This window comes from Cololabis saira, chromosome 23, assembly GCF_033807715.1.
Source record: "Cololabis saira isolate AMF1-May2022 chromosome 23, fColSai1.1, whole genome shotgun sequence".
Lineage (NCBI taxonomy): Eukaryota > Metazoa > Chordata > Actinopteri > Beloniformes > Belonidae > Cololabis > Cololabis saira.
The window spans coordinates 5,986,470-6,010,804 of record NC_084609.1 but is presented as its reverse complement, the minus strand read 5'-3'; the positions used below and the strand labels follow the sequence as shown (position 1 = coordinate 6,010,804).

The window sequence follows — 24,335 nt, the reverse complement described above, 5'->3', positions numbered from 1 at the left end:
TATGGCTCTTTCAACATTTTGGGTTGCCGACCCCTGATCTATGAGATCATTTCTGTTATTAAACTGATTGTGGACGATGTTTTTGATCTTAAAAATTAGACAAGTGATGGTAGAAAAGCTCCTATAAGATACATTTTTCCAGCATGACAGCAGTTTTATCGCTGAACGGTCCTTTAAAGTCGGACCGAATCCAAAACCGCTTGTTAACTTAATAAAAAGCATTAAAAGTCCTTTTACGCCAATCTGTGACTTGTTTTACCCTGGAACTTAAATATATCCATCTGTCAGGGAGTGAACTTGGACTCTGCAGCCAGAATTCTTCTCCGCTCTTCTCCTTCTTCTTCTTCTTCTTCTTCTCCTTCTTCTTCTTCACTTGCAGCAGTTTTTCTTCTTAATTGGTGGAGCTGTGAGGACGACCGTCGGGTCTCTCACTGTGTCCTCCTGCTCCATTAGCACTCTGAGCAAAAACAAGGAAAAAGAAACCACATGAAACCACGTCATGCATCACCAGCCATTTGTTGTTTTTTGTGTTTGTAGATATTCTGATCATCGCGAGTCTACAACCTCAGAAAAAACATCTCCAGTAATCTTTCTTTACAACATACCGCAATTTATTCAACAAAATCGATGCTAGAAAGAAAAAGAATGTGGAAAAGTACTCCCCCACTGGTTCCACAGAAAGAACACAATGCTAGTAGGGATAGACATAAGCAAAAGTGTTGAAGGAACAATTATCGCCAGAAAGGGTTCTACAGGGAGGAAGATTATTCACAAATGGAAAGTATTCAACAGGACCTGCACACCTTTCAGAGGTAAATATGACGCCGCCTTATCTGACAGCTAAACTGGCTCCGCCCAAAGTGGCTCAAAAAGAAAGAATTACGAGTCTAGAGGAGGCTTTCGAAGTCCAGACCTTCAGAGGGCGTAAAAACCCAGAAAACTTTAATAAACCAAAGACACGTTGAACCAAAATGAAATCTACAACTTCTGGAGGTGAATCTACTAACGACTGAATCATGGGGGTATTTACATTTTTTTCAACGTCTTTTCAATGTCCTTTAAACCTGAACATGTTTACTACCTATTTACTAAATAATAAGAAAACCCTGTGACTAACTACAATTAATTTATTTTATACAGGAAACGTGAACAATTCAGAAATATTAACTTTTAACATTCACCTGCTATATTCAAAAAAAAGAAAACTTTGAAAAAAATATAAGGACCTCAAACCTACAACTTATTTAACAATATTAAGAGATCTACAAACTCTTATTCTATGAACATTAACGGGAACAACAAAAGTTCTCCATAGAATTTAGTCAAAGCCATACGTACATTAAACAAAACAATAATTAAAATAATAATATGTGTCAACTGAAAACCTGAGCTTATTTTTGTCCTCCTTCTTACATTAATAAGATCAAAGAAAAAGAAAATGAGATAAAAGTAAAATACATATAATAGTAATAATTATAACAGTAACAGCAGCAACAATAATAATAATGTTCTGTAATAATTCTGTTTCATATTTACAAATAGTATTATTTCTATTATTTCCTGCTGCTTTCGGCTATGAGCGCTGGAACCTCCTGCTCACAGATCCCCCTGGTGGGTGTTTGGCTACACTGCAGTCTCTGATGAGAATCATGCGTGAATACGTGAATATGAAACCAGGACCATCTGTAGTATCGCCCTCTCAGTTGGTTTTTATTACATTTTTACTCAAACAAAACAACACAGGATTTAACGACAGCCGACCGTCTTTCTCAGACGGGTTCGGTGTCGGTTTCGGCCCCTCGGGGACCAGAAGTCCCGTCTTACCTCGCCAGGCGACTCAGGGACTCCGAGACGTTCTTGCCAGTGAAGGCGCTGACCTCGAAGAACATCACCTTGTTCTCCTGTGCAAGACACGGACACAAAAGGTAAGAAATAGGACTGGAAGGGACTGCACTTGTCCCCGTCACGCGTCTGTAAACCTAAACCGATCATCAGGGAGTTATTGATGGGACTCACGGACGCCAGCCGCTCAGCGTCCTTCAGTAGAACCTCCCGCTCCTTCTCCATGTCCATCTTGTTGCCCAGCAGGAGGACGGGAACCCCCTCGCCTGCCGCTTCCTAGGACGGAAAAACGCAGGTTGGAAGTTGTTCTAGTAGAGTCAACATCTGGAGCATCTGCAGTTGGAGAGTAGGACCTCTAATGGGGGAAAACCCCCCTCTTTTTTACTGGTTAGGTGTCCGACCTGGACGTTGAGGAGCCAGGGCTTCACCGCCTTGAAGCTCTCCTGCACCGTCACGTCGTACATCACCACCACGCCGTCCGCCTTGCGGAAGAACTGCTTGGTTATGCTGCGATACCTGTTGGAACGAAAGAGTGACGATATAAACACGAGTTAGTCGAACCATCGGGGTTGGAAACGTATCGTACTGGGTCTTCAAATTAGTCGCTTTTTTTTTTATAACTTACATTTTTGTTATGTTTTCACATGTAAATAAACAAAACAATACTGCAAACAAGTTACAGATTAGAATAACAATAATAGTAACATTAACAAACTGTCTGGAGATGATCCTCTATTCAGTCCACTGTTCCATTCGGCATTTGTTCAGTTGGTGTCACGTCTCATGTAAGTATTCCATTTTTCCCAGTTCTTTTCAAATACATTCTCTTTGATCCTTAAAAGGTATGTCAATTTTTCCATAACACAGATTTCCTGGACAATTTCCAACCACTGTTCCTGTTTAAGGGAATTTACATTGAGCCAGTTTCTTGTGACTGCTTTTTTACTTGCTGCGAGTAACACTTTAGTTTAATCTTCTCTCGTTACAACCTTTCCAATATTCCCAAGATACATCACTGGGAAAGTATTTGGGATTTCAAATTAGTCGCTTTTATTCTTTTATTCTCTCTACGCCATTATTCATTTAACGAAAAAGAAACGTGGGTGATGCAAAAGTACCCCCTTATCTATAAGATTTAAGACCGGCTGTTGGCAGTTTGATGGTCTGGAGCACAACACATAATACCAACAAGGAAAGACATAAGCAATGGTTTACGTGGAACAATTGTTTTATAGGTTTTTAAATCATCTCCAAGGAATCTGCAGCGAGTCAAGACTATTTACAAGAATGTTCCCAGGTACTGATGCACCAAAAATAATGGTATCCCAAAATGCACATCTGTTACCCTTTTTCCACCAAACTGGTTCCAAGGCTGGTTCTGGTTCTGGTTCTGGGCCAGTGCTGAGTTTGGATCCGGGCTTTCTGTTTCCACTGACAGTTAGGAGAAGATTGAACGAGTACGCCTTAGTGTTGTCAGGAAAAAGATTAAAAGTAAAATATCCGAGTCAAAGAACTCAACCGGATTGAAATTCTGCAGGAGACTTACGAGACCTGTCTTGAAGGGTGCGGGGGGGCACTTTTAAAAAAATTATTTACTTATGTTATTACCAGGGCGGCCGCCCTTAAATTCCATTTTTTCTAAAATAAGGCCTTTAAATGTCTTAATTTGTCTTAAATCTCAATCCAAGGGTCTTAATTTTAGAGGGAATTTATCCAGTCATCATTAAAAAGTTTATTTCATCGTTTTGACGAGAGAATCTCCTGTGGAGGTTCTAAATCTGTGTTGCCAGGTTGGGCAAGAAAAATATATATTTGACCTGCTTTCCCTGGTTTTTACTAAATATTTAGGAGAAATTATTAACAAAAAAGTTTCCATTATGGCAGAGAAAAGTAGAAACGCACACAATAAACTCACTGATATTTTATTTGCTAATCTACTTAATTTAATTGTAGTCTTTGTTTGGAACTTGAACTTTTTTTGGGCTATTTAGTGGTGTTGTGTAGGTTGAAATGTATTACGCATTTAATAATTGACAGTTTTAACATAGAGAATGTATGATTTGGGCTGTTTTTTCATTATTTTGTTGGGTTTTACATCATGTATGGGCTGGAACCTGTCAGATCTGGCAACCTCGACCTCAGCGCTGGATTTCTTAGTGACTTGTCTTTTTGAATTTAAATTTAGTTTGAAAATTGTATTAAAAAGTCTTAAATTGAACTTGGTCAAACCTGTAGAAAACAACCTGATTACCCACGTGAATGTTCTTTTTTGCTCCCTTTTTGTTTAATAAATAATGGCTCAATGGAAAATGACATGTTTCCTAAAGTACTCGGGTTCATGAGGAGAAACTAATAAAATACTTTCTAAGTATCGTGAAGCGTCACCTCTCTTGACCTGCCGTGTCCCAGAGCTGCATGGCCACTTGCATGTTGTCCAGCGTCAGAGTCTTCACACTGTAGTCGATACCTGGTTAGCACATTGCAGCGATAAAACACGTTAACCCTCTCAGCACATTCACATTCACCAGCGACCACGAGGTGTCCGAGGGCTCAGGTGCCGGTTGAGAGAGATGAAAGCAAAGATCAGAAGTGACTTAATCTGCTGTACTATGTGTGCCAGGACTCTGAGGCCGAGCCGTGACTCCACAAGCCCTTTCATGTGATGCTAAGACCCCCAACCCCCAACATATTTGATCAGAACTGCCCTGGAAACGTTAGAGTAGAAATAAAAGTCCTCCTCACCCACGGTGGCCGTGGCGGCCGGGTGGAACCGGCCCTCGCAGAAGGAGCGCAGCAGAGACGTCTTGCCCACGCTGGAGTTTCCCACCAGAACCACCTTGAACAGCCGGTCCGGGGCAAACAGCTCCCTCTCCTTTACCTTCTGCAGAACGAGACATAAAAACACCCGATCTGAAACCCCGCTCCAGAGTCGTCGCCGTGGGTTACGACTAAGGATGCCCCGATACTGGTATCGGGGCCGATACTGCTCTCATGTACCCGTACTAATTCTCCGATACCACGCACCGATACTTCATTGTTGTTGTAGTTACTGATTAGCGACTCTAGGGGGAGATGTTGAGCTGCAGTCAGCGGTGATGAGAAGAGAGTGATACCCATGAGTGAGACTGGCAGCACCGTTTCAGGCAAGATAGCTACAATTAATGCAGCGGGATGTCAGCAGTGTGGACATATTTGATTTCACCGTGTTCTTGACGCACTCGAGCCACGATATGATGTTTCATTGATATGTTACCGTATTGGCCCGAATATATGATGGTGTTTTTTGCATTGAAATAAGACTGAAAAAGTGGGGGTCGTCTTACATTCGGGGTCTAGACGTTATACCCATTCGCACCGCTAGATGGCGCCAGATATCTTTAAAGCAAACCCCTGTCACGAAAAATAGAAAATAGAAAATAGAAGAAAATAAAAGAGATAACAGAAAATGGAGAAACGTTATGATGCAAACTTAAAGATGATGGTGTCGGCGCGGCCGGGGGGCTGCGCTCCCAGCGCGACCGGGCCGTGGAGGAAAGCCCAGCCGGCTGAATCCCAACAGATGGTGATAAATGTGGCAGAGTCTTCAAACAATTGCAAAGCGGCTGTGAAATATGGTGTAACAGATGTACTGTAATTATTCTCTGTATAAAAATTTAATTTGGTGTTCAAAAAGTTTTTTTTGCAGTTTTTCGTTCTTTCCCGTACTGCACTACTTTTATTTTCATTCCGATGTATATACTGTTTTCGTAAATTATATATTTTTTACTTTTTTACTCCTGCATGTGTGTGTTAAGTGTACTGCTGCTGCACAAAGTGAGTTTCCCCATTGAGGGAGAAATAAAGGATAATCTAAACGAATAAAAGAGGGGGTCGTCTTATATTCGGGCCAATACGGTATATGTTTGATATTTTCTTAAATGTGAATACAGTGCCAGTGTGGAGACTTTTTATTTACACAGAAAGATTATTTTTTGTTTAAAATAGTTATTCTACTCATTTTATTTTTTTTATTGAATTTATCTGTTGCAAATAAAAACTGCCTTCCAATTCATTGCATTTTTAGCCTAGTTATTTTGTGGTAGAAGTATCGTATCAGTACTCAGTATTGGAAAGTACAGAAATTAAAATACTTCTACTAAAAATGGTATCGGGGCATCCCTAGTTACGACACATCAAACACTCACCTCCTGCGTCTCCCTGCCGACCGGCTGCCCCCTCGGGAACGCCGGCGTCTTCTTCTTCGATCGCCTGTGGCGGGATTCGGTTTTCGGGGGAGCCCCCGTGGGGACTGTGAGGGGTCTGGGCGGAGCAGCATCTGTAGCCATGGCAACGGCGGGTTCGGCATCACTCTGAGCCTCCGACTCGTCGCCGTCGTCGTCCTCCTCGCTGAGCTGGTGCAGGAACGGCTCGGCTCCGGCGGCCAGCAGGTGCGGCAGGTGGTCCTCCTCGATGGAGATGACCCGCCGCAGCGGCCAGCCGTCCGGCGGCGCGTCCAGCGCCTCCTCCTCAAGCCCCGCCCCCTTCTCAGGCCCCGCCCTCTTCTCGGGCTCCCCCCTCTTCGGCTTCTCCCTGGCCTTCCCCTTCTTGGCCGGCGCCGTTTTGCCCGGCGTCTTCCTGGCCTTGGCCTTGGCGTCATGGAGCCCGGGTCGGGCGACGCCGGCGGCCGTGCCGTTGGAGAAGCTGGAGCTCTTCTTCACCGGAGGCCTTTTCTGAAACGCCGGGGCATCCGAGGCCTCGGCGGAGCCGGGGGCGTCGTCTTCGCTACAGGAGGAGGAAGCGACAAACACGATTTGAAGCAGCTCGACCGGCAAGGCCTCCAGAGACTGGAAGGACCCGTCCGCCGACAGCGGGAGTCTTGAGAGGAGAAACGGAGGATACGCCGGTCAGTTAACCCGACCTGGAGGGAAACCCGCGGGCCGAAGACCTCAGGTGTCTCAGAACGTCAAGTGATTCCATTGATTGATTTTCAAATTACAATAAAGAGGAAATTATAGTTTCTCACTCACAGACATTAAAAAATCTGGATTAACCCTCTTTTAATTGCTAATTTGTTTATAAAAACATAATAAAAACAATCAGATGAGGTTTCTTATGAGGCGAACAACTTCAGGTGAACAAACACAAACAATCTGGACAACACAAGGTTCCCCCCCCAGATTTATGAGCTTATAGATTCACTTGCAGGAGCAGGAAGTAGTTGCCACCTGTGTGTATCTTTCCCTTTTGGCATTGTATTTTTACCCTGGGAATATTGGAAACTGTCTTGACTTCTTGTTAAATTGTCTGGAAAGTATATTGAACGTACAGCAACATCTACTTCTCTTAGAGCAGGGGTCGGCAACCCGCGGCTCCAGAGCCGCTTGCGGCTCTGGAGCCGCCCTAGTGGGGCCTGGAACTTTTTCAAAAATGTTTGACCTTTTTTTTTAACCTTTTTTTTCTTCTTTTTTCCTTTTTTTCTCTTTTTTTCTTCCTTTTTCTCTTCCTTTTTCCTTTCCTAATCTCGACATTTTGACTTTTTTCTCAAAATTTCGACTTTTTTCTCGACATTTCGACATTATTCTAGACATTTCGGCTTTTTTCTCGACTTTTTTCCCGACTTTTTTTTTTTAATGAAAAAAAAATCTTCCCCCAGTTATAACTACTATGTTGCCTTCATTCTAAGGCTTATACAAGACTTTTCATTTTTTGCGGCTCCAGACATATTTGTTTTTTGTGTTTTTGGTCCAATGTGGCTCTTTCAACATTTTGGGTTGCTGACCCCTGTCTTAGATCAATGCTTATATCTTTCCCTTTTGGCATTGTGTTTACCTTGGGAATATTGGAAACTGTCGTGACTTCTTGTTGAACTCAAAATTGTTTAGGAAGTTGTTTTTTTTTTTTAATCTTTTCCAGATTGATCGTACAGCAACAACTACTTCTCTTAGATCACTGCTTATATCTTCCCCCTTTGGCATTGTGTTTACAGACCTGAATACTGAGACCTTTAAACTACCAAAACATCTGCTTTTATAGAGGTCTGCAACCATTACTAACAGGAAGGGGGTACTTAGTATTGCTCACATGTTTGTTTGTTGTTGGTTTTTTTGGGGGGTCAAAAGAGGACTTTTGCACATGATTGTGTTAAACGATAATAAAAAAAACGTTGACTGAATCACTTTTTTGCAGGTTTGTTGTCGTCAAACAGGTCGGCGAGGCCCGTCCTCTGCTTCTGCTTCTTCCTCAGAGAGTTTCTGGGCTGAAGGACCAAAAGAGGACGAGTCAGTTTGACTTTTAATCCCAGAGGCAACGCTGATTATCTGAAACGGCCGTTAACTCACCGTTCTGGAGCGGACGTCCCGCTCGTCTTTTAGATGTTTGTTTATTTCTCTGAGAGACAAAATGAGAAACTGTTATTTGCTTGAATCGAGTCTCTAAACTGAAACCAAACCGTGACGGAGGTCGGCGTCACCTGAGGAGGTCGAGCTGCTTCATGAGGCTTTGTTTGTCCCGCTGCAGCCCCTCCGTCACCCGGTACATCTCCCTAAAAACAAACATAAGTTAAAGTTTAAACGCTGTCTAGGAAACAGAATGTTGCATGTTTATTTATTTGTTTATTTGTAAGGATCTGCATTAGCTATGCCCTTAAACACAGCTAGTCTTACTGGGATCCACATTCAAAAACAATACATTTAAAACATACAGTTACATTTAAAACGTACTGCACTACTTTTATTTTCATTCCAATGTATATACTGTTTATATTTCGTAATTATATATTTTTTTACCCCTCCCCTGCATGTGTGTGTTGAGTGTACTGCTGCTGCACAAAGTGAGTTTCCCCATTGAGGGAGAAATAAAGGATAATCTAATCTCTAATCTTAAAAACAAGACATAAAGAAAGAAAACAAAATAACACGACAAACCTATATTAAACTTTACCGTACATGTAAATCACTATCTTGAAGCAAAAAAAAACAAGCATGAAACACTCCAATATACAGTAAAACATCATGTAGACCGGGGGTCGGCAACCGCTTTAGCGCCGCCATTGTGGCTCCCTGGAGCTTTTTCCAAAAATGTTTGACCTTTTTTTTTCCTTTTTTTGTTCTTTTTTTCCTTTTTTTTTCCTTTTTTCACTTTTTTTTCTTCTTTTTTTCTTCCTTTTTTTTCTTCTTTTTTCCGTTTTTTTCTTCTTTTTTTCTTCCTTTTTCCTTTCCTTTTTAATCTCGACATTTCAACTTTTTTCTCGACATTTCGACTTTTTTCTCAACTTTTTTCTCAACATTTCGACTTTTTCCTCGACATTTCGACTTTTTTCTCGACATTTCGACTTTTTTCTCGAAGTGCATAATGAAAAAAAAAATCTTTCCCCAGTTATAACTAATATAGATACATGCAGCATGTGTTGCCTCCATTCTAAGGCTTATACAAGACTTTTCATTTTTTGCGGCTCCAGACATATTTGTTTTTTGTGTTTTTGGTCTAATATGGCTCTTTCAACATTTTGGGTTGCTGACCCCTGGTCTAGACCATGAAAATCTGATCAGAAATACACCTCACTCTGTCCAGTATGTATATGTGTCTGTATAAGTCTATGTGCATGTATGGTAACCTATACATATGATATTCCAAGGTGTTTCTTAATTTGCTTTTTGAATATAGATTTCTCTGTTAATCTAGTCATATAGTGGTATATAATTCCATGCATGCTGAAGGCGTGAGGACCCACATCTCCTTCTCCTGCTGCAGCCGGGCCGCCTGGTCCTGCAGCAGGCCCAGCTGCTCCTGGGCCAGCGCCAGCTCCTGGCTGGTGCTCTGCAGCGCGCTGCACAGCTCCTCGTTGCTCGTCTTCAGCTTCACGTTCTCCACGCGGCTCTCCTGCTTCTCGCTGCTCAGCTCGCTGCACTGCAGCTCCAGCTGAAGGTTAAGAGAGAAGGAAACAACAACAACGTTCAGCTCACGACGGCCCTGGCGGTGAGGCACGGTGGAGGGAGCATCATGGTGGGGAGGATCCAGTCAGCCAACCGGACACGTTTCTATTTCTAATCGGGTTTAAATTTTTGACCAATTTGTGGCCATAGGTCAATTCAATTCAATTCAATTTACTTTATTTGTTGAACAGGGGCCGTACATATTAATGAACACATGTGTAAATACGCATGGTTGTAGCCAGAGGCTAATTTCCACCATTCGTCCCCGCGGCAAATTAATGCCAAACACAGAATGGGACACCAGCAGACATACGAGACGAGATATGACATCCATATCAACAAAACACAACATTAAAAAACACGACTGAGCTACCGTATTTTCTGGACTATAAGCCGCATCTGCTCTATTTAAAAAAAAAAAAAAAAGATATACAAGCCGCAGATATTTATGTTGTTAGATTAGATATTTACTACATGTACAGAAGGATTTTGAACTGTAAATGATGTACGTTTGTACCTAAATAGATCTTTCCTAACAGTGTCTTTTAACACGGCAGCAACTTTGCTGATTGAAACGAGACAGAACCAAGAGAAAATAACCGGTTTTTATTTATCTATTTATCTGTTTGAAATCTGCTTCTACTTCTATCTGCTAAAGAAGAAGTAGCGTATTCTTCTTTGCATTTATTTTGTCTTAGTTTTTATTCTAATTCCGGTTAGAGCGCCCCGAGCGGTGGAAGAAAAATCCACAGAATAGCTGCACCTTTGTATAAGCTGCACGGTTGAAAACCTATGAAAAAAGTAGCAGCTTATAGTCCAGAAAATACGGTATATAAAAATCATTAAGCAATAAAACATGTTACCAGTGATAAACCAGTAATTAAGTGACTATAAAGTTAAAGTGCTAAGTGCTTAAGTGTTAGAGTTTGTAACAGGTCAAAGCTACATCACTACTTCAGAACAATGAGGGCCTTCCTGTTGCCACGGCAACGTCTCAACTCAAATTAGAAAGCAGTCCAGCGTCTGTATGTTCACTGCAATGTGGTTCTCGTGAACTCACCCACTTCTGCTTCTGGAAAAGCTGCTCCAGGTCTCTCTCCTTGGACTTCAGCTGGTGCTCCAGGTCCTGGCTGCGCGACTGGAGACGCTGGGAGTCCTGACGGGTCGGAGAGAGACTTAAAGGTCATTTAAAGGTCAGTCAGCTGAGGTTAAAGGCCCTGCTGAAGAGCTGACATCTACGAGGATGCAAGTCAGCTGTTTCATGCCAAGGTCAGTCTCCATGACAACAGATCTTACATCAAGGTTGTTTTCCATGACAACAGATCTCGTATCAAGGTCAGTCTCCATGACAACAGATCTCATATCAAGGTCAGTCTCCATGACGACACATCTCATATCAAGGTCAGTCTCCATGACAACAGATCTCATATCAAGGTCAGTCTCCATGACGACACATCTCATATCAAGGTCAGTCTCCATGACGACACAGCGATGGCGGCAGCAGCAGAAACCTCACGTACCTCCAGCAGCAGCTGGTCCTTCTCATTCTTGATCTGCGCCTCCATCTCTTCGTAAAGATGCCGGATTTCACTGTTGTGCGTCGCCGCCTTCCTGCCGGGAGAAGACGTGTTTCAGGTGTGAGATGAGCGTCTGTTCTAGGCTGGTTAGGAGTTATTTATTTATTTATTTTAAATTCAAGAGTCACGCCGCGTCAGGGTTTCGACCTCTGTAACCCTTGTTGAAGATAGGGATCTGGACACTCTACCAGGGGTGAGTAACCTAGACAACACTTCCTAGGATCATTGGGGACCAAAAACCTCTCAGGACTGGGTGCTGACTAAAGTTGCTTTCATCAACGAAAATTATGACTAAATATCGTCGTCAACGAACCTTTATCACCTGAGGAAAACGAGACGAGACGCAACGAAAATGCTGGTCATGTGACGATAACGATAATTAAATATATAATGCAATATCGTAGAGGAATAAGAACGAGACTAAAATGTAGATTACAGAATAAAAACTCTGCTAAAATGTGAAGAAGAAGAAGATCCATCTTTAGATACACTTTCCTACATAGACGTGGAAAAGAAAACCTAATGTGTCATCGGAAAAGAAAAAGACGGGGAGAAATGCGGAAAAATAAATGTGTTGTAAACTCAAATTAGAGTCTTCTGCATCTGGAATGAATACATTCTTGAGTCTATCTCATTATCGTCACAATATCCGATCGTCCCGAAACCGGAGGTAAAGTTATGACTAAATATCGTCATCAACAAACCTTTATCACCTGAGGAAAACGAGACGAGACGCAGCAAAAATGCTGGTCATGTGACGATAACGACAAATTAAATATATAGTCTTCTGTATCTGGAATGAATGTATTCTTGAGTCTATAAGGTAACAATAATATAATAATCAGATAACCTAACGGGTTATAGGAAGCGCCTGCACCTCTCTCTCGTACCTCTGGAGGGCGCTCTCCATCTCCCTCTTCTCCCGCTGGGCCTGTTTGATCTGCTGCGTGACTCTCGCCAGGAACTCCTCAAAGTTGGTCAGCAGCTGAGGCTCGTCTCTCCGGAGCCGAGCCCAGAGGCGCCGCACCTCGCCGGGACTGGAGAGGGAATAAAAGAAGACACGGGTGAACTTCTCCAACCCGGTGTTCTGTCGATTCCTGCTGCTTTGTCGAAAAATGCTACCGCCGCATAAACCGATAGCATCTGTCTATCGATTTTTGCTACCCTATTAAAAAATGCTACCTAATGGTTTTCTACCTTTGCAGAGCTACAATTTTACTGTGTTGTAGTAATGCTCCCATCACTTAATGCATTCAGGTAAGATACTAATCAACTCACTGCCACTGCAGGATGAATGTCTGCATACTTACACCTCAATTTATCAATGTTGTAATCACTATTTTTGGATCAATAATATACGACGGACTATTAGGGCCAAACTAAGACAAAAAAAAATGGAAATTACGAGAATAAAGTCATTATATTATGAGAATAAAGTCTTAAAATTACGAGAATAAAGTCTTAATATTATGAGAATAAAGTGGTAATTTATGAGAATAAAGTTGTAATATTATGAGAATAAAGTCTTAAAATTACGAGAATAAAGTCTTAAAATTACGAGAATAAAGTCTTAAAATTACGAGAATAAAGTCTTAAAATTATGAGAATAAAGTCATAATATTATGAGAATAAAGTCGTAATATTATGAGAATAAAGTCGTAATTTATGAGAATAAAGTCGTAATATAATAAACTATACTATAGTATACTATACTATACCAGACAGCTCCTCTTCCACAAAAGACGTATGCGCTCTCTCGTATGAGTTCTCATAAATTACGACTTTATTCTCATAATATTATGACTTTATTCTCGTAATTTCCAATTTATTTATTTTTGTCTTAGTTTGGCCCTAATACTCCGTCGTAAGTATAAAATAATAAGAAATAAAAATAAAGGCGCACAAACAAACAAACGAATTGTCTCAATTTCTCGTTTCAAAAAACATTAAAAAAAGTAGATGAACAGAGGGCAAAATCTAACATCACAATATTGCAATATAGACAGCACTCACTCCTCGAACACGTTTCCGGCCCCCAGGCTCTCCAGCAGCAGGAGGAAGTGACCCTCCTCCTCGTCCTCGCCGGCCCACAGCCGGGCCTCCCACTGGCTCTGGTACAGCGTCTCCTTGGCCTTCGCTGCCGGGCCGGAGGCCGGGCTTTGGTCCTCGGTGACGGAGATCCGGCGGCCGTGCAGGAACTGACCTTGCAACCAGACCATAACAAGAATTTTATTGATGTGAAGCTGAAATACTCTCTGAAATATTTACTCAAAATTTCAAAGCTTGAAAGTATTTTTCCAAAAAACTATTAAAAATATCACATTTGGTGCTTAATTAAAGCGACATCGCTTCCTAAGATTAAAGGTACAATAGTAAAAGTTAGTAACCCCTCCGACAATCAAGTTTTTTTTAACGTGATAAGATAATAAAAGTCTTCTGATTGCAGTAGATGAACAAAATGAGGCAAAAAAATTATGAATAAAAACATGTGGGCAATACTAAGTACCCCCAAGATATAATAGTTTGTAGATCCACGTTAAGCAGGAATAACTAGAAGACATTCCTGGATGAATCAGTCTCTCACATCGCAGTGGAGAAACTTTTATTTACATTAATAATTCAATTATAAACCTTCCCAAATTGACTGGTAAGCAGGAGATGCTGCTTTAAGACGACTGCTTATGTCTTTCCCTTTTGGCATTATGTTAACAAACCCCTGATTGTCCCTGATCCATAAACCAACTTTAACTTTTATCAACTAATGATCAATTAGGTTTCCTCTGGTAGCAGCAGGTACTTGGTATTACCCACAATGCATCTGCATCTTGACTGAGTTTGATGTATAAATAAATATTTGTGTCGTTTCTCATCAGGGCTTGTGTTTGCATAATTTTAAAACTTGATTTTATTTTTATTTTCTACTAAAACTTAAAATCTAAGACTTTTTTTAACCAACTGTTTCCTTTAATTTTTACTTCCATCCATCTGTGTCTTCTAAAAGTAAATAAAAGGCGCTGATTTGCTTCAGTCAAACAAACTAATGGATTGATCTGGATATTATCCATGAAAACAACCATCATTGATCCATTTCACTGCTCTTGTCAACAACACCACAGTTCACCGTCGGCTGGTGGTCTGATAAGAGCGAGGATGTTCAGAGAAGAGGAGAAGAATAATAATAAGAAAAAGAATAAGAAAAAAAAAGAATAAGAAGAAAAAGAAGAATAAGAAAAAGAAAAAGAACAATAATAAGAAAAATAAGGAAAAGAATGAGAATAAGAAAAAGGAAAAGAAAAGAATAAGAAAAAGAAGAATAAGAAAAAGGAGAATAAGAATAATAAGAAAAAGAAGAATAAGAATGATAAGAAAAAGAAAATGAAGAATAAGAAAAAGACAGAAAAGAATATGAATAAGAAAAAAAATAAAAAAGAAGGAATAGAAAAGGATAAGAAAAAGAATAAGAAGAATAAGAAAAATAAGAATAAGAATAAAAAGAAAAAGAAAATGAAGAATAAGAATAAGAAAAAGACAGAAAAGAATATGAATAATAAAAAAATAAAAAAGAAAGAATAGAAAAGGATAAGAATAAGAAAAATAAGAAAAGGAATAAGAAAAAGAATAAGAAAAAGGAAAAGAAAAGAATAAGAATAAAAAAGAATAAGAAAAAGAAGAAGAAGAAGAAAAAGGAGAATAAGAAGAAAAAGAATAAGAAAAAGAAAATGAATAAGAATAAGAAAGACGGAAAAGAAAAGGATAAGAATAAGAAAAATAAGAAAAAGAAAAATGAAAAGAAAAGAATAAAAAAGAATAAGAAAAAGAAGAAGAAAAAGGAGAATAAGAAGAAAAAGAATAAGAAAAAGAAAATGAATAATAAGAATAAGAAAAGGAAGGAATAAAAAAGGATAAGAATAAGAAAAATAACAAAAATAAAAGGTAAAGAAGAATAATCAGAGGACTGGAGCGGCGGCGGTGGAACCTACTGAATCTGGAGGAAAAGGCCTCCAGCGTGAGGAAGCCGGCCCGGTCCGTGTCCAGGGACTGGAACACGTCCTCCAGCTGCTCGGCCGACAGCGGCAGCTCCTCACGGAGTCTCTGGAGAAACACCCGGACCGGTTTACTGCAGCTCAGACACTAACGCTCAAACTGCAAACAGCTCAGACTCAACGCTTCAGAATAATCCATTCAGGGTGGTGGTTTCTTATACCAATCAATTAAGGGAACCAATTAATTTTAAATTAAAGACATGTAGAACTACAAGCAAAAAATGTTGCATTTCAAACAGTGGAGTGAAGCTGTGGAACAGTCTGAATAAAGGGCTGAAACAATGAAACCATCTACAGGTTCAAAAGCAAATACAAAGAAAAGATTTTTTGCCAAATACAGGGAAGAGGAGACCTGATGTAGTGATTGTGTGGGGATTCAGCATAATATGTATATAAAATGATATATATAATAATGATTATATTGTTTATGATAAGATATATATATATATATATATATATATATATATATATATATATATATATATATATATATATATATTGTATAGGTATATTATTTATAATTGCTCTGGTATATCATTTATTTATATCATTTATTTATAATGCTCAGGTATAATATTACGAGTATTAGGGCCAAACTAAGACAAAAAAAAATAATTGGAAATTACGAGAATTAAGTCATAATAATATGAGAATAAAGTCGTAAAATTAAGAAAATAAAGTCATAATGTTGCGAGAATAAAGTCGTAACATTACGAGAATAAAGTCGTAATTTATGAGAATAAAGTTGTAATATTATGAGAATATAATTTATGAGAACTCTAACAGGAAGAGCATCTTCTCCCTGTGTTAAAATGAATATAAGGAATATTGAGCATCTTATGAAGTTATATTTATATATTTATAATATATTTAATATTACGACTTTATTCTCGTAATATTACGACTTTATTCTCGTAATATTACGACTTTATTCTCATATTATTATGACTTTATTCTCGTAATTTTCTTTTTTTTTGTCTTAGTGCTGTAATATTTTTATAATGTAATAACAGGTATATTTTTTGATAAAGTAAAACTTGCTGTTATATTTATTTATATTTATTTTTATTTTGTGTTCAAGCAAAATTGAAAAAGAAACCAGGGGTAGGACCTAATACGTTTTTTTAATTCCTCCTACTCCTTTTCGGGTATGGTTTATTTCCCTTTGATTTTGTTTAATTAATGACTGTTTATTTGTATTATTTTCATCTTTTCTGATGTTTTGTGTTATTGTTTTTCTTTTTTATTTATAATTAATATGCTCAAAATAAAGATTTCAATCAATCAATCAATCAGTGTGAATGAATCTATAAATGATCAATCAGACTCTGACCCTCATGTCTGTGCGGGAGATGAAGCCTTTTCCCTCCACGTCACACGTCTGGAAGAACTCCCTGGTCTTGTCCAGCAGGGCGGCGCCAGCCCAGTCCGAGCCCTTCCCTCCTCTCCCGTTCACCTCCTCCTCCGCCATGACTCCTCACCGGTGCTGCATCCGGCCCGATCGGGGATCAATAAGATCAGAACCGGCTGCTCCCCGGAGAGAAGAAGCACAATCACAAGAGTTCCTGTTGAAAACAGAACAAAAAGACATCCAGTGGGCAATACCAAGTACCCCCGTGGTTCAAGAGATGCTGGTTCCACCTTCTCTCCACCCACTTTCAAAATAAAAGCCTCAAAACATCTTTTTGTAACCATTTTAGCAAAGTTCTGCAGGATCATTGTCCTCTGGTACCCCCGGATTCTGCTATCAGGCAGAATGTCGTCTCATCGTCACGGTTGGCTCGTTCAGGTGTCCAAACCATCATCCCTCCACCTCCGTGCTTCACTGTATGACTGAAGTGTTTCACGTTGAAATGTCCCCTCGTTTTAAGGCCAAACGACGTAGTTTGGTCTCATCTTCTTCCAGAAGAAGCAGGTTTCTAACTCTTTCCAGCAGTTGTTGCTTTTCTAAGTCAAGTCAAGTCAAGTTTTTTTATAAAGCACTTTAAAAACAACAACATGGTCCAAAGTGCTGGACAGGTGAATGGAAAATAAAACACCGTAAAACATAAGACACATAAATAAAACAATCATGGTGAGTTAAGTGAATAAAATAGGATGAAATAAAGAATAAAAGGATTAATGCCCGCCTGATCGCTCCAGACCGGCTTACCTAACGAGGTCTGAACCCCCGTTTACGGTCAGCTTCATCTTGTAAGTAACAGCGGAGACCCAGTACGATCATATAACTTTTGTTGTTTCCCAGACAAAAACACATTTTTAAAAGCGCGTCAGACTCCTGCGTGACTGCGAGCCGGCGGATGATTCCCACGTCTGCAGACGTCAGCTCAAGTCAAACTGGCAGATAAACGCAGTTACATAAACATGAATGCAACCCTTTTCTTCTCTGCTTTATATTCACTTTATATTGAATGAATTAATGACATAATAGTTTATTTCGGTTACATGACATTATATGCATATATATGCATACATATGCAACTTAACTTGTGTGCATGTAACTGACAAAACATTATCATACATATTTACACTAATTAGTTTCACACAATAAACAATAACACACAAACTCTGCGTAACCGAAAAAGGAAGAGGCTGAAGCCAAAGATTATTTTTGCCGATCCAGTTTATCAGTTATACAAACGAAAATTTACTCTAAATCGTTTTGCATTGTAATCCTTAATTATTTTGTCTTTCAATATTTTTTTTAAACTCAACAGAGATCTACATAATTTCAGTTCATCACATATTGAGAGTAAAGTTTGATATGACGTCAAGAAAGATTTAAAAAGACAGATTTTGGATGAAAACTTGACTTTATTGGAAATATTTGCAAAGTTCACATGAAAATAAATAATGAAAAATGACTCAGAAATGTTCAATGATGCAGATAACGTCCTAAGAAAGAGTCTCAGCTCGTCTCTTCGACAATAAAACAATAAGAAAGATTAAAAACGTAGTTTTTTTTGTATGGGACGCTCACCTCTGCAGCCGAGGGCAGAAACCAAGGAGACGTCTCGCCGTGGACGAGCTGAAGTCTGAGTGCAAACGGGGCTCCGGCCGCATTCCTTCAGCCTCTCAGATGAATGTTCAGAGTCATTCTGCAACCATGTGATGTCATGAGGAGCAGCTCGAGGCTGCAGAGGCAACCGCAACTCTCGGGGGGGAGAAAGAGCGAGAGATGGATGGAGAAAAATAAAGAAAGAGAGGCTGCAGAGTTCCTCGTGAATGACGTTTGCTCCGGAATTAAAAGTCCTCCACGATCTTTTGTTTCTTTGTGGTTTTATGAGTCCAAGATGAATTGTTTGTATCACTTTACCTATGGAGGTAGATTTGTGTCTTAATTATTCAATCAAAAAGAATAATTTCAATGAAAAAAAAAAAATCCCTTCAATAAAAAAAAAAACTTTCAATCAAAGAAAAAAAAAAAAGTGTTTGAATGCAAAAAAATGGTTGGTGTAGACACTTGTCACTCAAACATGTCTGACCAATGGGGAAGCATCTGCCCACTGCGGGATGTTTAAGTGTCAAAATGATTCAATCAAAACAAAAAGACTTCAAAACTTTTTTACTTCAATCAAAAAAAAAGAAAATCACTTCAAATCGAAAAAAATATTTTCAATCCAAAAAAAGTGTTCAAATGCATTTTTTTTGCATTCAAACACTTTTTCTTTGATTGAAAAAAGGTTTCTTTTATTGAAAATATTTTTCTTTTTGAAGCAACTTCTTTTTTGATTAAATGACAAAGACACAAATGTCCTACCCATAATATGGCCCAAACACAAATCAACACTACTTCAATCAAAGAAGTTGCTTCAAACAAAAAAAACTTCACTTCTATCAAAGAAAACATTTCCAATCAAAGAAAAACAGTGTTCAAATGCATTTTTTTGAGTCTCAAATATTTTTTTGCATTCAAACCCTTTTTTTCTTTGATTGAAATCATTTTTTTTGATTGAAGTTAATTTTTTTTTAATTGAAAATATATTTTTTGATTGAAGCAATCTTTTTTTTGATTGAATAATTAAGACACAAATCTACCTCCATATTTACCAAAAGTTATTCTTTTCTTTTAAATAAGAAGCACGATACAGGAAATAATGGCTTCATTCAAACCAGCTCTTCATGTCCCACGATGCCACCTTGTGGCCAGAGATTAAACTGCAGCAGCTTCTTTTTTTCATGGACGAAAACGCTGCCGAATGTCTTTACGGAGGAGGCGTCGGAGTCCTGGCGAGCTTTTAAAACGGCCGTTCCTGGTCTGGGCTCGGGTCCGGGGCTCATTTGTCAGCCCGCTGGATCTTCTGGAGCAGGTAATCCATCTGCAGGTTCAGGTTGGGCTGGCCCTTCTTGGTCTTTTTGCTCAGGACCTGAAACGTCTCCATTTTCTTCTGTTTGTACTTCTGGATGGCTTCGTCTCGCTGCTGCTTGTTCTTCAGGAATTCCTGGAGGAGAAAACACACAAATATAGTTAATACAAGGAAAAAAAAACTATTTGTTGCTCCTCTGTAACACTTATTTTACTTTTAGGCCAGAGGAAGTGTTGTAAACGGGGTACCAGGGGCATAGAGGAGATAAACAGCTAAACAGAAACACGTCACCTCTTTCTTCTTTATGCGCTTCTCTTTCATGCTCTCAAAGTCCTCCTTCGTCTTCTGGTAGGACGTTTTCTTCTGCAGCTTCTTCCTCATGCGATTGCTCATCGGAAGACTGACAAGGAATAAAAGAGGAAAAACATTTAGAAAGAACGAGCATCTCAGGCGTTAATAGAGTCAACGGTGACAGATCAACGACTGACAGTTTTGAGCCTTGAAAATTAGTGATGCACCGAATGTTCAGTAACCGAAATTGTTCGGCCGAAAATAGCAAAAAAAAAACACTTTCGGTGTTCGGTGGAATAAGTGGGGGAAAAAAAACGAACAATTAATGACGGCATGTTTAGATGAGGCAATCAAACCGCGAACAGCGTGGAGTGAGGGGTGTGCGGTGTTAAATGCAGCAAACATGTCAGCATGTCAGATCTTTACTTGGATGTGGGGAAAAAGCAGAGGACACGAGAAATGATCCAGGCTGAGTTGGATTTGGGAAACCGCTTGGTGATGGAGACGGTGACGGGACGCACAGCAGAGAAAAGGTCGTACTACGGATGCGGTGGAGAAACATCACTGTCTGATATGACCAGATTCTCCAAGAAGATAACCCAGATTTTTACAATTATTATACAAGGCTTCAAATTGCGGAGATCAGCCGCCCCGCAACGCGATTAACTGGATTTGAACGGGAGAAAATGAAAAAGGATTATAAGAAAAAATACAATAAGTACAGTAAGACAAATTGTGCCTGGCAGGTATTTCACTGCACATTTATTTGATTTATGCAATGGGGAAAAAATTGGCAAAAACTGCGAAGAATTATTGTTCGGTATTATTCCGTATTCGGCCAAGTGTTTATTATTATTTTCGGTTTCAGCCACAAATTTTCATTTCGGTGCATCACTAGTTTAATTGTGCATCAACTAGTAATCTGCATCTCAAGTTCGTCTGAAATGAGACATAAAATGAACCTGTCACTTGTTGATTTTTTTTAATGTATTCTGTATTTATCAGGAGAAAACCCTCACCTTTCTCTCTCTGCAGCAGCTGCTGGTTCAGGGTTTTCAGGATCAGCCTCAGGAGCCTCAGATCCACCAGGAACATCTTCATCAGCTTCAGTTCCAGCCTCCTCCGTCTCTTTTTCCTGCTTCTGCATCCTCATCTTGCTCCTGTTGACGCGGTGCGTCCAGGCGTCCTTCCTCAGCTGCTCCGCCTCGGCCAGGTACAGGTGTTTCAGGTGCTCCGGATACTCGTCCTTGTACACGACTCTGGTCTCGGGTTTCTTCTTCTTCTTCTCATGTCGCAGCAGCTTGTTGTACTCGTGTTGGACTTTCTGCTTCCTCTGAAAAGCAAATCCTTGACCTGAGAAGACAAATAAATACGTACCGAGTCCATATATTAATCTTAAAATATAATGAATTAATTAATTAATGAATAGTCTTTATTTCGGTCTTAAGCCTTGTACAAGTTAAGCCATTTTTACAAAACACAGAATGAAGTAAAATAAACATTGCTTTTGCCGAAAAGGTGTAGCTGAAGCCGTAGTTTATAGTGCCGACCCTTTTTATCTTGTGATCAACTTAAATCTGAAACATTAGCATGAATCCATGAAAACAAACAATGCATAAAGAAGACAAAATATAAAGTTGTTATTTCACATTCTAGAATGTTTTTGATAATATACTTTATAGTTATTGTGTTTTATACTTATTTACAATATTTTCTTTAAACATTTTCTTGAACTTGTAGCTAGAACTGCACATTTTTAGGTCGTTGTCACAACTATTCCATATTTCTCTTGCCTTAATTGATGTCCATCTCTTTTTAATATTTGTTCTTGCTGTCGTCGTCTCAAACATGAGTTTCCCCCTCAGGTCATAGCGGGTTTCTTTTATCTGGAACAAATCCTGAATGCAGTTTGGAAGCAGTTTCTGCTGGGCTTTAAAGGCAAATAAAACAGTTTTCTGCTCTACTATGTCATGGAACTTTAGAGTATTATATTTAATAAAGAGATTATTTGTTGGTTCATAATAGTCAGATCTATTAATTATCCTTAAAGCTCTTTTCTGTAACAGGAAAATAGGGTTTGTATTTGTTGTATAGGTGTTACCCCAAACCTCCACACAATAAGTCATGTATGGAACTATGAGTGAGTTATACATCAAAAACTGCTCTTTGACAGAAGATATCATTTGTTTTACTTAATGTTGCTAGGGTTTTAGACATTTTTGATTTTACACTGGAATCTAGAAGCCAATTTTGTTTAGGTTTAGAGGTGTCAAAGTCTGGAATAGTTGGTACCAAATTGCAAACAATTGTAGGTCCCTATCCATTTTCAAAAGTCGCTCAAGAGAGCATTTAATTCAACAGTGTAGTCAAGAAAGCTCTTGCTTTTCCCATTGTTAATGTTTCTTTTGTACTTCATATTCTGTGTTGCCATTTGTTCAGCATAATATTCATATTTTCATGATCATGTTATCATAGGTCTACAGTACAGTTTATTTTCATTCATGTTCTGCATGCAATTTTTATGATGTATTATTTATTTTTATTTTATGATTTTGTATCATCATAACTATATTGTTAAATCTTATTAGGTGGGGGCTCCTCATAAGCCTACTGGCTCGCTCGCTCCTCCCTGCACAGTTTATTTTAACTGCACTTATTTGTGTGATGTTATTTTTTATTGTATGTGCTAAATAAACTAAACTAAACACTATTTATATGTGATTTCCAGCAAAGTTTATCATCAATTATTACCCCCAGGAACTTATTTTCGTATACTCTTTCTATTTCCATACCACTAATTTTAATTGTTATTTGATTATTTATTTTTCTAGTGCCAACAATTATGAACTTAGTTTTAGTTCGACTTAATGATAGATAGCTTATTGATATCAAACCATATAAATTAATAGGTCTAGGAAAAATAAATGAATTTTAAAAGTATAAAATTGCCTTAACCTCCTGAGACCCTGCGTTCTCATATGAGGACATTACATTTCTGCTGTTCTGCGCCATGATACTTCATTTGTACGAACATTGACCCATTGTTCTCATCCGGGACCCCCGCCTGCACCATGTAGTGGTCTCATAATGAAATTACACTAATTAGGGAAAAAACAATATGGCTGGGATCTCAATGAAAGCCTTCTATGGCAGCTCCCGACAGAAATATGGACAAGGTAAAAATCCTAACCTAATTTTATGATTGAAACTAGTATATTTATGCACAATAACGTCTGCAGCTTCACATGGCATGCTTTTTTGATATATTTGAGGAATATTAGCAAGCTACAACGTCTGTAAACATGAAGTACTCGTTTGAGGACACCAGGTCTATCTTCACTGCAAACACGTACATTCTTTCCAAGAACATTTGTCTTTATTTCTTGCCCAAATGTCCAATTTCTAGTCAAAATAAGTCTCATTACACTTCAAATACTTGTTTTTAGATTTCCATTTGTTTAAAGCACATTTTCACTAGAAATAAGTAGAATAATCTGCCAGTGGAGCAAGTTTTTATTTCCTTGTAATAGGAAAGAAAACAATTGAAAATGATATATAAATATAAATGATATAGAGATATAACTCAATAGCCATGTTTTTACTCTGTAGCCCTTTATTTCATTCAAAATGCTGAGTATTGCAAATAAAATGTATCATATTTATATTATTAGAACCTGACCAGGATGTGCAAGGATGCAGGGCAGGACCAAGAAAGGGAAATAGAGAAAAATAAACCCATTGTCCTCATGTGAGGCCATTCGATTTGACATAGTTCAACAGCACATAGAAAGCAAACATTTAATTTCAACAAAAATTAGGTCCTACTGATCCCAAATAGTAAGGAGACATAAAAAATGCACATCAAACAAAAGCCCGGGTCTCAGGAGGTTAAAAGGCAACGAAACCTGATGTAAAAGGAGCATGAGAAATAAATTAGAGATAAACAGACTAGCTGTGAAGTTGATCTGTGACGTCACAGTCCCCCCGAATTTGAATGGCTCCCTAAAATAATACTTTGAGACTTTTGGTAGACTTCAGGCAATAAACATCCCCCATAACTTGACTTTAACTGTTTTTTGAGGATGTTTAAGCAGAAACAAACCTTCGTTCAGGCTCCCCTCGAACACTTTGTGGTCCTGGATCCACTTTCTCTTCTTTTCCACACCCGTAGCTTGACTTTTAACTTTGTTCGAAGCACCGCCTTTGACGAAAAAGCCCTTAGTCTTCATCTTTGCGCCCGTCGGGGCCATTTAAAAGGCGAATTGAGCAAATAAAACCGGAATATTTACAACTTCTGCTGCGAAGCATGTGTTCCGCTGCAGACGCTGCGTGATGACGTGGCCGCAGACGTAACAAATCGATTAC

The 24,335-nt window shown here is 39.0% G+C and overlaps 2 protein-coding genes across 2 annotated transcripts; both read right to left on the bottom strand.

Annotated features, from left to right (window-relative positions):
- Positions 1-369: 369 nt before the first annotated feature.
- On the bottom strand, positions 370-16,849 carry cracr2ab (calcium release activated channel regulator 2Ab). Its single transcript, XM_061715239.1, has 17 exons — positions 16,706-16,849; positions 15,310-15,421; positions 13,343-13,532; positions 12,220-12,366; positions 11,273-11,363; positions 10,813-10,908; positions 9,551-9,738; positions 8,291-8,362; positions 8,160-8,208; positions 7,998-8,077; positions 6,027-6,696; positions 4,585-4,723; positions 4,228-4,309; positions 2,244-2,358; positions 2,017-2,118; positions 1,825-1,901; positions 370-457 (listed from the first exon to the last, which is right to left on the bottom strand). Exons 1-17 carry the CDS (start codon positions 16,841-16,843, stop codon positions 370-372), a joined length of 2,436 nt encoding a protein of 811 aa, XP_061571223.1. The 5' UTR covers positions 16,844-16,849.
- Positions 16,850-19,589: 2,740 nt separating this feature from the next.
- On the bottom strand, positions 19,590-24,302 carry ccdc59 (coiled-coil domain containing 59). Its single transcript, XM_061714548.1, has 4 exons — positions 24,073-24,302; positions 20,990-21,323; positions 19,971-20,079; positions 19,590-19,814 (listed from the first exon to the last, which is right to left on the bottom strand). The coding sequence occupies exons 1-4, from the start codon at positions 24,218-24,220 to the stop codon at positions 19,650-19,652; spliced, it is 756 nt and encodes a 251-aa protein (XP_061570532.1). The 5' UTR covers positions 24,221-24,302; the 3' UTR covers positions 19,590-19,649.
- Positions 24,303-24,335: the final 33 nt, after the last annotated feature.

Bases quoted from the DNA above. Each gene is read 5' to 3' on its own strand.
- cracr2ab (XM_061715239.1), bottom strand. From the start codon at position 16,843: ATGGCGGAGGAGGAGGTGAACGGGAGAGGAGGGAAGGGCTCGGACTGG. The intron at 8,078-8,159 runs GTGAGTTAACGG...TTGGTCCTTCAG, and splicing joins GGGACGTCCGCTCCAGAACG to CCCAGAAACTCTCTGAGGAA. The intron at 458-1,824 runs GTAAGACGGGAC...GTTTTTGCTCAG, and splicing joins TCCCTGAGTCGCCTGGCGAG to AGTGCTAATGGAGCAGGAGG.
- ccdc59 (XM_061714548.1), bottom strand. From the start codon at position 24,220: ATGGCCCCGACGGGCGCAAAGATGAAGACTAAGGGCTTTTTCGTCAAA. The intron at 20,080-20,989 runs GTGAGGGTTTTC...ATTCCTTGTCAG, and splicing joins GCTGCTGCAGAGAGAGAAAG to TCTTCCGATGAGCAATCGCA. The intron at 19,815-19,970 runs GTGACGTGTTTC...TTTCTCCTCCAG, and splicing joins AGCGCATAAAGAAGAAAGAG to GAATTCCTGAAGAACAAGCA.